The 15,344-nt window shown below is 44.7% G+C and overlaps 1 protein-coding gene across 2 annotated transcripts in view; it reads left to right on the forward strand.

Moving 5' to 3' along the window:
- TPP2 (tripeptidyl peptidase 2) overlaps positions 1–15,344 on the forward strand; it is a 1,218,153-nt gene that overhangs the window by 664,814 nt on the left and 537,995 nt on the right. For both annotated transcript variants that reach the window (XM_069637049.1, XM_069637048.1), the window contains exon 18: positions 9,618–9,734. In XM_069637049.1, the coding sequence (XP_069493150.1) occupies positions 9,618–9,734 (117 nt within the window). The remainder of the gene's footprint in view (positions 1–9,617; positions 9,735–15,344) is intronic.

Below are 15,344 nucleotides of genomic sequence, written 5' to 3' on the forward strand. Positions count from 1 at the left end.
ACTTCTGACTTGTAAATGTCTTCAATCATACCTTCACGACTGAGTCTCAACTGTAATTCAAAATATAACGTGTATGTTAAATTTACATGAGTTCTGTGGTTACCTGTGTGTATGCGTGTTCGTATTTGGATTAATTACCCGACTTCCCTCGTAGGAATCACTTCACACCCTGAATGGTTACCTGTAATAAATTATTAGTACGGTCACTACTGCAGATACTTGATGCAGAAAACAAATCTGATTGTAATTTACCTAAGGCGGCTTGAGACGAAGTCTGTGCCTGCGAGGTAAACCGTTGGAGCGCGCGACTCTTGAACGCATTTAAGGGTTACTATGGAGACCTGGACGGGCGTCTTTCTAGCAACAATGTGCTGAAGTGCCTACGCCTCGCGTCCCACCCTCCCATGGAAGCGGGAGGGTGTGACAGTCTCTGCATTCGTTTCAATGTTACTATGGAAACCTAGGAAATACAAAGCTGAATCTGAGACAAATCTTAATGTATCTTTTAATAGGAACTGAGTCGCAACCCTGTTGCCTGCCAATTCAAGTTATTCAGCTGCTCACGGTTCTCACAAAATGTCTATGCAATATTCAAACCTTTCACCAACTCAAATACTCCTATAACTCAACAGACAGCATTAGAGTTGTTACTCGTCGGGTTTTCAAAAATTCTAACAAGTGAGATTGCACGTGTGTATGTTAATGCACACAGTTTGTTTCACACCTATACATACATCTAAACATATGTTTTAATCATGAACAATACTTCTGATTTCTCATTTTGTTTTTATCGATAAGTATTATTCTGTGCTACTTGTTAGACAGATGCCAATCTAGCCATGAATTACACAAGGATATTTGCAAGTACCAGGACCTGCTAAACGTGGTATATTCTTTTTGTGTACATCGAATATCTTAACATCTCCATTACTCTTGAAAACAATTTCATTCGAATTTTGACATATCCCCAGAGGTACTGTCATGTGTTACTTATTGCACGGATATACATCAACATTGCTCTTAAAAAACTGAACAATAACTGGGTTATTTTGCTTTTTGACACATATAGACAATCAATGAACCATATTTCTGAGCTCAGTCAACCGACGGATCTTCACAGTAACCCTTATGGTTAGCAATGTTATCTTTCACAAGCAACCGTGTGTGTGGTTATAAAAAACAGTTTATTTCTTTGTTGAGACCTTTTGGTGTCAATGTTCCAAGTCTGTCAATCCAGAACGATCTCTCTGGTCAAATCTATTTTGTATATTCTCATGAGGATCCCATTTGGAAACCACTTGCAAGATCTGGAACCGTGTTTGTGCCAAGTTGGGGATAGGCCACAATGACTGCAGTGGAGACATGGGAATGTCCCTATTCGTTCTGTCCCTCTTCTTTGTGTTGTGTGTCTTATTTTATCTGTCTCTGAAATATTTACTTCGCTGCAGTTATTGTGGATATGTACTAAAAGGAGACACTAACCATCCCCCACACTGGAGAGCGAATCAAACAACGGAACTATGCAACATGCGACACACAGAGAATAATCTATGCAATTAAATTCCTGTGTGGCCTATATTATGTTGGACAGTCAAAAAGAACGGCAAAAGTGAGATGGAATGAACACAGGTCCTGCATCAGGAACCATAATATAAATTCATGTTTCATTCCTTTTAATTATCACACTCTCCTAGGAACTTCTTCAGGGGGGGAAAAAGAGAATACATACAAAAAGCCTTTCGAAGGGATTGTGTGGTCTGACGTATTCCTTATTTTTTATCCACTTCCAGCTTGCTGACCTCGGAAAGGTTTTTCACAGTAAGAGGGCGCTGCGCGTCAGTGTCCCTAGAAGGCCTCCATATCGGCGCCAAAGTCACCATGAGTACAAATAGTCTTGTGCAGCGTCCGTTGCTCAGTTCCGTTGTTCCCCGCTTCATGAGCCTTAGACATAACGCTCGGTTCTATTCTTCGAAAAAATCGTACTAATTCTTCAAAAATCTAACTTCCTAACATTGGCATCTTCATCCGAACCATCGACTCCACGATCCGGTTTAAAAAAATGTCAGGACTGTGGAAAGATGTCTCTAACGGATCCTCGCAGGATCTGTTTGTGGTGCCTGGGATCAGAGCATCAGTGTTCGGAGTGTGAGGACTACATGTCCATGACGGCAAAAGCCTTGAAGGAGCGTAAGGGGAAGTTGGCAAGAGGAAAGGCTGTTAAAACTTCTACCCCTTCGAAAGTTTCCTCGGCTGAGTCGAGACATTTGTCTCCTCGCCGTCAAAAGAAACATTCCCGATTGAGATCTCAAAGTGGTTCCCATCACTCTTCGAGATCGAGACACTCTAAGAAGAGGTGCCATAGATCTCCCTCTTCTTCTTCCTCAAGTTCCCCGGAAAGGGTCACCTTCCCCACAAAACACAGCTCTCCGGCTAAGTGTGAAGAATTTTGTAAAAAGAATGCTTACGGTCTTCGAGAAAGTGGCCTCGACCCCCCACCCTCTCGGAGATGCGTAGAGGTAATAGCCTGGGTGAAAGACCCGAAAAACAAAAACGCTGCAAGTCATTGAACCCGGCGAGTAAAAATACTCTAGCGCGCCATGAACCCTCAATTAAAGGCAAATCATCGGATAAAACTGCGTCATCGACTCCATTGTCGAAGGGACCTTCGACACACACATCTGTTTCATTGACGCCGTCGACTCCAATGAAAGATAAGCCTAAGACCTCTACTACGCCACGATCTCGATGACGCAGAGTAGGATTCTGATCCTCTCAATTTAGAGGCCTTTTTCGACGCCTTTTAAAGGTTTGTCGAAGCCTACAACATCCACGTTTTCACAGGCAGTAACCACAAAGTTGGCTTCTCCCTCTCTAGAAATGGGTTTTACTCCCTATCCAAGATCTGATCACTTCAGAGCTTTATCCTCTATATATGATGAAGGGGAGGACTCTGACAATGAGACTTTTTGGACTACAAAGAACAGTACCCATTCCGGAGGAATTTATTTCTGAAGAAAGCAGATTGAAAGATCTACAGGAGGCCATGGTATAGATACCTCTCCAGAGGCAGAATTTGCTAGACCAGAACCTGGAGAACATGCAGAGATACCTTACAGGGCCCTTATGGCTAGAATAATGCAAATTATGGGTTGGACTGCACCTGCACCCTCTTTTCAGCAAGATGACCTTACTGATATATTAGATGAAGGACCCCAAGAGGATCCAATTGTCCCTTTTCACTCTGCACTGCAAAGACAAATATCTGCAAATTGGAGACTCCTGAAGTTATCCCTGCAGTAAATAAAACACACTCTGCTAAATACAGACTGTTGGCTTCAGATCCTGAATATCTAAGCCAGCATCCAACTCCAGAGAGTCTAGTTGTGCAGGCAGCGACTTCATCAAGCAATAAGTCTGCATACCCCACTATTCCACAAGACCGGGATGACAAAAGATTTGACGCCATGTCAAAAAAAGTATTTTCGGATGCAGTATGGCGCTTAAATCTATCAACGCCACTTGCACGCTAGCAAGATTGAGCCACACACTTTGGGAGTGTGCTTCATCTGCGGCTGACAGTCTTCCAGAAGGGGAAGAAAGGGAAGCATTCTTGAACATCATCAAGGATGGGAAGGATGCAATGTGTGAGTCCCTTCAAAACAGGCATTGACTATGCTCACAGCATCAGCAGAGCCATGGCGGCAAGTACCACAATCCGCAGATTTGCATGGTTGCGGAAGTCTGGTTTTGCTCCCGACGTTCCTGCCAGACTTCTTAATATGCCCTTTGACGGCACTTCTCTATTTGGAAAAAAAGCTGACAACAGTCTGGAGAAATTGCAGACATCCCAAGCAACAGTGAAATCTCTTGGGGCTGCAATCCGGCAAACTCCAAATCGCCCCACATGTATACCCTGGAGGAGTAAGTCCTTTCTCTTTTACTCCGCATTCGGAAAAGGCAGAGGACAGCCAGCTCAAAGGGGCCAGAGACGATTTACCCGTGGTGGATGGGTCAAAGGTACCAAATCCGCCACCAGCAGGTGCTACTTTACCCTTAGCATCTGCGTCAGCCGCTTCTAAACCCCTCTGAGGTCTCCCCTCACAAGATACCAGTAGGAGGCAGGCTATTATGTCAGATGCTTGGGCATTGGAGACAGTTGCCCAAGGTTACTGCCTGCCTTTTCTACAAACTCCTCAGAGCTGTCCACCAGGGAACAACTCTTTGAAGTTTCCAGACCCGCTCCTTATGCAGGAGATTTTAGACCTGCTAGAGAAAAGTGCCATAGAACCGCTACCTGTAGCGGAGAGGAAGAAGGGTTGGTATTCCACCTACTTTCTAGTACCAAAGAAGGACGGAGGATTGAGACCCATCTTGGACTTGCGAGAATTGAACAAATTTCTCATGAAAGACATGTTCAAGATGGTAACCCTTTCTCAGATCCTTCAGGCCCTCCAGCTTCAGGACTGATTGGTATCTCTAGACCTTCAAGATGCTTATTTCCATGTGCCAATCCATCCCAAACAAAGGAAATACCCGAGTTTCGCAATTGGCAACTCTCATTATCAATTTCGAGTTCTGCCATTTGGGCTGACCTCTGCCGGAGGGTCTTCACCAAGCTAATGGCGGTTGTGGCAGCAAGTCTGAGGAAAGGGATTCATGTCTACCCCTACCTGGATGACTGGTTGATCACAGCAGTGTCCCCAGAACTAGCTCAGATCCATCTAGATTGTTTGCCACTTCCTCCACAAACTGGGCTTCTCACTTAACTTAAAGAAGTCACACGTGATACCATCACAGAGACTCCAGTTCATCTGAGCAGTCCTGGACACATCCATGGGAAAAGCCTCGCCCCCAGAGGTGGGGGCTCAAGATATTCTGCAGATGGTCACCAGGTTTCAAAATGCCCAACGTCTACCAGCCTTCGACTTTTTGAGGTTGCTCGGCCTCATGGCATCCTGCATCTTCCTAGTGCCAGAGGCTCGCCTGAGAATGAAATCTCTCCAGTGGGCACTAGGGACCCAATGGTCACAATTCTGAGGAAGAATGTCAGATCTCCTTCTAATCCCGGACAGAGTGGCTCGAGGCCTTCATTGGTGGGCCTGTCGGGAGAACATCTTGAAAGGAGAACAGTTTTGGCAACCATGGCCGGAGATAACAGTAATCACGGATGCCTCACTCACGGGGTGGGGGGGAAGCCCATGCCAACGACTTGACCATCAGCGGTAGTTGATCTCCCTCGGAGTCCAGACTACACATTTTAGTCGTTTACACCTATTAGAGTTGAGAGCGTTCAGACTAGCGCTGAAGGCTTTCCTGCCATCAGTACAGGGAAAAAGTTTCCTGATGTTGACGGACAACACAGTGGCCATGCACTACCTCAACAAAAGGGGAGGCGTAGGGTCACTGCCACTGTGCAGAGAGGCAATGCAACTCTGGTTTTGGGCAATTCAAGAAGGAATCGCTCTATCGGCAGTTCACCTAGCCGGAGAGAAGAACTTGACGGCGGACGCTCTGAGCAGGCAGAACAGTCTCCCACGAGTGGGAACTAGCTCAGGAAGTCCTTCAACAGATCTTTGCCCTTTGGGGAACCCCTCAAGTGGATCTGTTCGCCACCAGTATCAACCGGAAGTGCGATCAGTATTGTTCAAGGGAATTTCCCCTGAGAGGAGCTCTAGGGGACGCATTCGTAGTGGACTGGGAGTTTCCACTTCTGTACGCGTTTCCTCCAGTCTCTGTCATTCCTCAAATGATCAAGAGGTTGAGAAGATTCCGGAAACCCATGATCCTAACCCGGATCTTCTAAACATGTCCATCTGTCCTCCGATTAGTCTTCCACAAAGAGAGGATCTTCTTTCGCAGAAGGGAGGTCAGGTTCTCCATCCGGATATCCGGACCCTCAACCTTCACGCCTGGTTTCTGAAAGGCTGAGCTACAAGGATTGGGATCTCCCGGATGATGTAATGGAGGTGTTGCTTTCAGCCAGAAGGCCAGCAACAGTCTTTATACCGCTGCCGTTGGAACACATTTTGCAGCTGGTGTAGAGAAAAGAATATTGAACCCTTTTCATGTAATACATCGATGGTGTTATCTTTTTTGCTTTATTTAGAAAATGCAGGTCTTCAGGTTGGTACAATCAAGGGCTACCTTGCAGCGCTGTCTATCTTTAAGCGCACTGCAGAGGAGCCTTCATACTTCAAACTGCCCTTAGTGATTCAATTTCTGAAAGGGTTAACTAATGTTTTTCCTCCAACTCCTTTTCAAGTTCCATTGTGGGACCTAAACCTACTCTTAAAATTTCTAATGGGTACTCCATTCGAACTCCTTCATTCCTGTTCATTAAGATTTCTTACTCTTAAAACAATCTTCCTAGTGGCTTTAACTTCTGCTAGAAGAGTGAGCGAATTATAAGCCTTATCTTGCAAACCTCCACATAAAATCTAAGGTTGTTCTACAAGTGAAGCCACATTTTCTCCCATAGGTGGTCTCAGAATTCCACATCACAAAAAATAACTTTACCCTCGTTCTATCCTCCTCCCCATCCAGGGAAAGAGGAAGAGAGATTACACAGGCTGGATCCAAGGCGTTCCTTAAGCTTTTACATTAGCAGATTTGCAAGGATCAGGCAAGCAGACCAATTGTGGGGTATGCAGGGCACAAATTAGGTTTGCCCATTACAAAACCATTTCAAGATGCATTATTTTAAGCATTATAGAGTGCTATTAATTGGCAAGGAAAGAGCCCCCTCAACATCTTGGGGCTCATTCAACCAGGGATATCGCAGCCTCTTCAGCTCTCCAAATAGGAGTTCCAATTAAGGCCATATGTGCGGCTGCCGCATGGTTGTCTGCACACAGTTTTACCAAATTTTACAGTCTTGATTCCTCCTCTAGCCAGGAGAAGAAATTTGGAAAAGCTGTGTTGCACTCTGTGCATCTTTAGAGGGAAACATTTCATTTTACTCCTGCTTCCTCTATATACTACTGCTATGGGAGTCTATCAAAGATAAGCAATACGCCGGACACAATCCCTTCGAAGAACAAGTTACTTACCAAACTGGTAACATTCTTTCGATGGGATATTCCTCCGACGTAAGTAGCTTGTTCATCTGGCCTATCACCTATGGACTAATTAAGGTAAATGAAAGTCTGAATGCTTTTGGACACTGTATTCATACGTGGATACTACACTTGTGCGGAATAAATTTGTGTTAACTCTACATCACTATTCTTGGCTGCCCTCCAATATTGTTGATTGGATAAGGCAACACCACCACTGTGCACTCTGATTAAGCACCAATGATGCTGCTGAATACCATCCTTTCTGCCCAAAACCTGTTGCTCACTAGGCAGCCTCAAGCACCCAATGTGCTATCGAGTTAATCTCTCTCATTGGTGGTATTGAACAACTCGGCCACATGCTGTCACTCAAAGCTGAAATCTCAATCTTGTCAGTTTTCGGGATGCACACAAATCCTATTCGTGATGAAAAAGACTCTGATTCAATATCTGCTATCGGCAAGTGTATAAATGCGAGATATCCTATCCGATCCACGGCTCATTTGCGTGGTAAAGTCAACTATGCATGCTTGCAGGGCTGGGGCGCTCCCCTCCAAGACCTTACGGTGAACGGCTTGTGGTCCCCATCAGAGTGCTAAGAGCATATCAAGTCTGCTGGAGCGAAGGGAGATCAGGCTGTCCCTGGTCACTTTCCCCGACTCTGTGTAGGGCAAGACATTATTGGTCCTGTCGGACAATAATGTAGCCGTGCATTACCTCAACAAGAGGGTTGGCCTGGACTCCTTGTTTCAGTACAGCTAAGTAATCTGATTGTGGTTCTAGACTCTGGAGAAGCGCATGTCTCTGACGGCGGCACATCTGGCCGGCAAGGAGAACGTATTAGCGGATGCACTGAGCAGACAACCTCCCACGAGTGTGAGCTCTGCCAGGAAGTTATGGAGATTTTCTCCCACTGTGGGTACTCCCCCAGGTGGACCTCTTCAATACCAGTGTGAGCAAGAAGTGCAAGTGATTCTGCTCCAGGGAATTGCTTCGTCAGGGAGCTCTGGGTGACGTCTTGATGGTCTAATGGAACTTCAACAACTGTGTTCCTGTCATTCCGCTAGTTCTCAGACAGTCTGTTTAGGTCCACGATCTTGATTGCTCCTGACTGGGCCCAGAGGGGAGTGTCCTGCACCCAAACCTCTGCAATCTGCACCTTCATGCCTGGCTGCTGAAAGGCTGAGGTATGAGGCGTGGGATTTTATCGTAGGATGTTCTGGATGTGCTCTTCTGTGCTAGAAGACTCGACACTAAATCCATGCATACCTGCAGGTGGTTTACCTTTCAGCTTGGTGCCAGGAGAGTGATATTGACCCTTTTACTTGCTCCATTTCCTCTGTGTTGGATTTTCTTCTGTCTTTGGCCCGGACCGAATTACAGATTGTTACAGTAAAGGGTTGTCCTATGGCCATTTCGCTCTTAAAGAGGACCCCAGAGCAGGGCTCCTTTTTTGCGATCCCCATGGCCATTCAATTCCTGAAGGGTCTTTCCAATATCTTTTCCCTGTGCCAGTTTGTTGTTCCAGTTTAGGATTTAAATTTAGTGTTGACGTTTTTATTGGGCACTCCATTTAAGCCCCTTCATGCTTGTTCTTTAAGACTGCTCACCCTTAAGGTGATTTTCCTTGTTTGTCATCACTTCCGCTAGAAGTCAGAGTTAACTCTCGGTTCTCTCTGTTAATCTTCCCTACTTTGTTTTCTCCAAGGAAAAGGTAACAATGAGAGACCCTTCTTCCTTCCAAAAGGTTGTCTCTGATTTCCATCTCTCTCAAAAGATCCATATTCCTATCTTCTTTCCTCCACCTCCTCATTCAAAGGCAGAGGAGCTTTTCCATCATCTGGATCTGTTGTGGGCCCTCAAGTTCTACGTCTCAGTCAAGGGAGAACAGGACTGATCAACTTTTCGTTGGTTATGTGGGTACCTAAGCTCGGAGGACTGTTAACTCTCTCTGTCTCTCTCTCTGTCTCTCTCTCTGCCTCTCTCTCTGCCCCTCTCTCTGCCTGTCTCACTGTCTCTCTGCCTGTCTCACTGTCTCTCTGCCTGTCTCACTGTCTCTCTGCATGTCTCTCTCTCTCTGCCTGTCTCACTGTCTCTCTGCCTCTCTTCTCACTAACAGCACATTTTGTTTTCTTCTGACCCGCCATTCACCTGGGGTGCCGCTGGGGATGTCGGGTTGGGTGCATGGTGACTCAGTTTTGGCAGGGAAATTCCCAGTCAATTTCCTTGATCTTGATTCTGTTCTCCTGACTCCGGTCTGGGTTTTCTCAGTTTCTCCCAGGTGCACTGTGGGAGTTGGAGTTTTGAAATTCAAAAGGGAACACTGGCTAGAAAGTGTTGGGAGGCATTTTGCGACAAAGGGCAGCACCAGTATTCACGTGCAGGGCACATGAGGGGGGGTCTCGGAAGCTAGGGTAGTGCCTTCTGGAGTGTCCCCTCACCTTGCCAGCAGGAACATGACCCTGTCACAATGCAAAGCAAAATTAGACTAAGAAAACAAGACTAGAAATCTTTGGTTTTTGAAAACGTTTAATTTAATTTTAATTTTTTTTTTCTCCACAGGCTGGAAAAACAATGGAGTTTTGTATTGCTCGTTGGTGGGCCAGTCTTAACGAGGTTTCAATTGACTACACCATTTCTTTCCATGGTCTAGTTTGTGGCACACCACAATTGAACATTGTAAGTCAGTTTTCTTTATCAATTTCTAAATGCATAATTTCACGTGTTTGTTTTGTTTATTTATAGTGCACACCAAACCCGGAGGAACCTGGGCACATTACAACATTATGCAGTTGATTAATTACACATAGTAAATCTACAGTAGGCAGTACAGGATTATGCAATACATGAAAATACAGTTTATTATTTACACACTAGGGAATGTACAGTGTATATTATTTACACACTAGGGAATGTACAGTTAGGCAGGGAATGCCAGAATAAGCACTTAATTATTGCAGGCACTTTACGTTCTACAGGTATATTATACAAAGTTCAGATTAAGGAGGTCTAGCAAGGACTAGTAAGGAGCGTCGTTAGAGATTAGCCAACTTTTCATGTCTTTACTGAATTTATAGAAGGACTGGTCAGATCTTAATGTAGCGGGTAGGGAGTTCCAAAGTTGGGCAGCCATAACTGGGAAGCTGCTGCTGTCTGTTTTTTTTAAGTTTATACCTGGGCACTTGTAGGCGGCCAGAGTTAGATGTCCTAGTAGTTTGTGCAAGATTGATTTTGGTAAATCTTTCAGTGAGATATTGAGGGGCTGAATTGTTGACATTTATAGGTCAGGGATGCTGTTTTAAGTTGTATTCTCTCCTTGATGGAAAGCCAATTGATGTCACGTCTAGTGGAAGAGATGTGTTGTCTGCAAGGTATGCTCAAGGCAGTGAGGATAGCCTTAATCTGCAAAATCTGGAGTTTTTTAATAAGATGTTTACTGGCACCGAGGTACAAAGGGCATTGCAGTAGTCGATTTTGGATACTAGAGCTCTGGCCAGGGTGGTGCAGCTATTTATAGAAAGAAAGGGTTTGCAGGCATGGATAAGCTTACAGGTGTATGCTGTTGCCGAGGGTAAAGCACTAACCTGTTTGCGCATGTTCAAGGAGGAATCTAGGTAGAAACCTAATATATTTGCCTCTTTGGCGACCTAAATGTTATTTCCATCAATGTTTAACGACTGGTATTGATCTGTTTTTTAGTGTTGATGGGATTGGCTAAGAGGAGTAGCTCTGTCTTCTCATCATTCAGGCACAGACCATGTGTGGCCATCCAGGCCTGAATGATGAGGTACGTTTCGTTTATAAGAGCTGAGCCTTCGTCATAGTTGCCTGTCAGAGGAATAAGGATCTGGGTGTCATCTGCGTAATTTGTGTAGTTGACACCTAGATGGTCCAAGTCATCAAACAATGGTTTGGTGAACACATTATACATGGTATGCAATACACGTGATCCTTGAGGGACTCCACGGGATATGGGAATAGGGTCGGCTGCATCCGATGCAGAAAAGACTCTTGTGGATCTATTTTTTAGAAGGATTGCATCCATGCTGTTGCTTCTGTTGAGAAATGTGCCGCTGTGGAGAGGTGCTTACACAGAACCTTGTGATCCACCAGATCAAAGGCGGCGGACAAATCCAACAGAAGAGGGCTGATTTCCCTTTATCTTTCAAGTCGTCAATCTGGATCTTTACGTCAATCAAGGCGGTTTCTGTGCCATGTTGGGGTCTAAAGCCAGATTGACTGAGCCCAAGTAGTTTGTTGGTCTCCAGGTATTTTTGTATCTGGTTATAGGCTACTTTGTCGATAATCTTTAAGAAGAAAGGGACTGTCATAATAGGTCTAAAATGTGTGGGTACATTAGGGTCCAGTGACGTGTTTTTTTTTTTTTTTTAGAAGTGAGTACCCATGAATTCTTCAGGTTAGTAGGGACTGTGCGTGCGGAAGGAGGCATTAATCAACGAGGTGATAAAGGGAGCAAGTACACTTTCCGCTTCCTTTATGACAATTGCAGGACAGGAGTCACTTGGCAATTGGATGGTTTGAGAGAGGTTGATTTTTTGTACTTCTTGGGGAGATACGGAAGTGAATTTTAAGCGTTGAGACGGTTTGGGGAGTGTGGGGCTCTGTTTCTGGGTGTTCCTTTGTGGCGGCAGGTTGACTGTTTTGGTGGCTGTTTATTTTGGAGCAAAGTGATTCTATTGGCTGGGGCATCTTGAATTTTGGTGCACCAATTTTGGTCCTTGATGCAGCTCTCTGTAGGGGCGGGGGTGGGAGATTAGCATTCTCTTATAATGGTAAAGAGTTCTCTCGTACTAGAGCTAGCTTTATCAATCCTATCGTTATAGGTATCCCGTTTTGCTGAGCGAATTTCATCTTTATAGTTAGTTGAGATTTTTAGAAGAGCCTCTTTAGAGGGGTTATTTTTCCAGGTAGTTTCACATTTTCTTTTTTCATTTCTTATGTTTTTAACTTTTGGAGTGAACCAAGTGTTCAGGTGTGCTATGGGTTTAATTTTGTGCATTTCTAGAGGTGCAATAGAGTCTAAGGCTGTGGTGATGGTTTTGTTAGAGATCCACTCATTCCGCTGGATCGGAAGAAGCAGGTAGAGGTTTAAGCAGGGGTTGGATAAAAGGCTTAAATTTATCTACGCTAATGTTTTTCTTGTTCCTAGTAGTAATAGGTGGAGCAATAGGATTATCTCTGGTAGGAATTATGTAATCTTGCAGATTAAATGTCAGTAGGAAGTGGTCAGTCCAAGATTGCAGTTCGATAGAGGTTATATTAGTTACACAATTGAGGTCTGCTACCCAGTCTAGGATTCTTCCTTTTCCACATTTAGGTAGGAGGGCTCTCTGAGTGAAGCCTAGTTCAGACAGGGATTTAGCCAAAATCAGAGCCTATTGGTCTGTGGGATCATTAAATCCTAGGTTAAAGTCGCCTAGTATGAGGATTTGCGAAGAGGGCTTTGTGTTGGTGGATAGCATGGTATTAATTTCTTCATCAAAGGAGCCTATGGGTCCAGGGGGTCTATAGATTAGATGCATGGTTTTAGTGCGCGAGGTGGTGAGGGGAAGTTTCATGGTCAATAGTTTGCATGACATATTGTGGTCATGTGGGACAATTTTGAGTCCTAGTGTGGCTTTAGCGATAAAGGCAATACCACCACCTCTAGACTATTCTCTGTCCGATTTGAAGACTGTGTAGTTGTCCGGGGTCGCGATAAGGAGGGACAGGCCTGCTGCTGCATGTAACCAGGTCTCTGTGATGGCATGGAAATCCAGTTTTTTTTCTTCTATAATTAGGTCCGCAATGTCAGCTGCATGAGTTACAGGGATCTGGCATTGATCAATGCCCTATAGATAGACGTAGGGCTATTACTAAGGTCAGGTGTGGTCGATATCGTACTGGTTTTCTTAAGCTTTATGATTTTTTGATGGGACTTTTTTTATTTTTGGGCATTGAAGGGGGCTAATTATAGGTAAGGTGGCAGGAGCTAGTTTATGATTTACCCAGTCTAGTGCCAAGCCTGGCATTTCTTTCTGTGGTTTGGCATGGGTGATTCAAGGTAGGTAAGGTTAGGGGAGGTTCTAGGGTAATAACAGGATTGCTAGGCCTAGCATCTTGTATGCAGCCCACTGGTTTGTTATAGTCATTGGAGGCCTTTATGTCTGGTGGTGCAGGTGAGGCTCTGGAGGGACTAGTGGTATGCATTGAGTGGGCTTAATTCTGCCAGTGAGAATCAAAGGTGGGGGTAAGATGGTGGGTTTGACGAAGCAATCCGGAAAGGAAAGCTTAGTCACGATAAAGGGATTTTTGGGTTTATGGGTATGAGCTGACGCTAGCAGTGAGAGATTTGGTCTGGGTAGTGATGGCGCTTAAAATGAAGACAGTGGTAAGAAGGCAAACCCAAGGTAAGGCATTGTGGTATTTGGTAAAGGCATGCATAGTTACCGGTCACAGTGAGTGAGACCAGGTTATATGCATTAGTTACTGTTGATTATCCAACAATTGTCATACATAGAAGTGTACATGCATAGTGTATATTGGCATACATAGCACAGACAAATCAGGCTGTTGAGGGTCTTCTAGGGCAACACATTAGGGTTTAGGTACAACCAAATATAAAGTCAAGCTAGTCAGGGTAGGTCCAGCAGCATATGTAATAGATAAGGTTAGCAGCTGGTCAAGACAATTTAAGGATGCACGCTTCTAGTGTCAAGAAAGTTTTAAGTTGCTCCTTTCTAGTGACACAAAAACAGGTAAGCAATTCCAAGCAGTTAAGATCCCATGGAGCACACGATGGGGTAAAGTACCACTGGGGATATAGACGAAATAGACACTATGAGGCATGTGTGGCCGAGAGTACAAATTAACAGGGCGAGCTATTCGACATGGTGTACGTTATAGTTGAAATTTTGACAGGACCAGTTCAGTCGTTATGCATTTAGCAAAGCAGCATAGATCACGAGTCATTGAAGGCACATGTATAAACTTGGAGGGTAATCATTTACAAAATCATGTAGTCACAGCACGGTGGGAGCATGGAATGGGGTGAAACAGGCAGCCGATCAACGATATAAGAGCAGTAAAGAGCATTACTAGAAAAGTGGGGATGGTGACAAACCATGCATAGTATGAGACATAGGGATACAAATGAATCTGAGGCAATATCAAGAAGACTACCTTCAGATATATATATGTTGCAATTAAATGCAGATAGTGTATGGTGCTAGGTATGCTTCTGGCACAATAAGGTTGAAAGATCCTGTGCGAGTGGCTGGTGGGTGTACTTTACGGGTCAGGCAGTACACTTAGTGATAGGCTCGTGAAAGGGGGTCTCGAACAGAATGTTGAGAACAGAGTTTGTAGATACAATGGAGGCAAAGAATTGGTGTAACTCTTCCCCTTGACAGGCTTTGTTTCGTGGGACGTGTGGACGTGTTGAAGCAGAGTATCCTGTCCTGCGGTTCGGCCCGGACAGGCACAGACAGGCTTGTGCCTTTTAAGTAGTGCATTCTAAGGAAGGGCCGACTCGTGCCTTCCCGTGCAGGCTTGGCAATCAAATGCTGGGCTTCCTCCAATCGGGCGATGCAGACTGTTGCTTAGCAATGGGTAAACAAGGTCACGGTGGCTATTTTCCAGGCTGCACGCGGTGCGGGTAACATTTTCTTAATTTTGTGATTTACTTGGAGGGGTGGGGGGGGAGGAGAGTATTTGAGCAATCCTTTTGTGTTTTCTGCCCCATTAGATCAGTCGTCCCCTGCTGCTACCTGTGTAATAATTATGCCACTATTGATTTCTTAAGTGCCGCTAACTCCTTTTTCTGTTGCACAAGGATTCCCAGAAATGACAATTAAGACCAGGAAATCCACCCAGTTATTGGTCCCAGTTTCCTATGTGGGTGTGTGTGTGTGTGGGGGGGGGGTTAAGGAGTCCAAACCATTTACACTATCGGAACTGTTAACAATTGTGAAACCAACAGATTGGGTCCCTGAATTAATGTGACATGCGGTCATCTTGACACTTCAGTGGTGTGGCATTTTTTAATTAGGGCATCATTTTCAAATGAGTGAATGTCTTGATATTTATATTTAACACATTGTACTCTTGTGGCTTGCTCGCTCTTTAATGCTAGTTAGGATTGCTTGTGGCCGCTAACAGGATTGTAAAATCTCTATAAGAGGTGCAGCCAGTTATAAAATTGAAAAGTGGGGTTCTCTCTATACCTGACGCAAAGAGACCAAGACTTTTAAGCCTTCGGTGTGGGCCGCACACCCTTAATACCCACTT

The sequence above is a fragment of the Ambystoma mexicanum genome, chromosome 7p (genome assembly GCF_040938575.1).
Source record: "Ambystoma mexicanum isolate Mex_15411 chromosome 7p, UKY_AmexF1_1, whole genome shotgun sequence".
Classification (NCBI taxonomy): Eukaryota; Metazoa; Chordata; class Amphibia; order Caudata; family Ambystomatidae; genus Ambystoma; species Ambystoma mexicanum.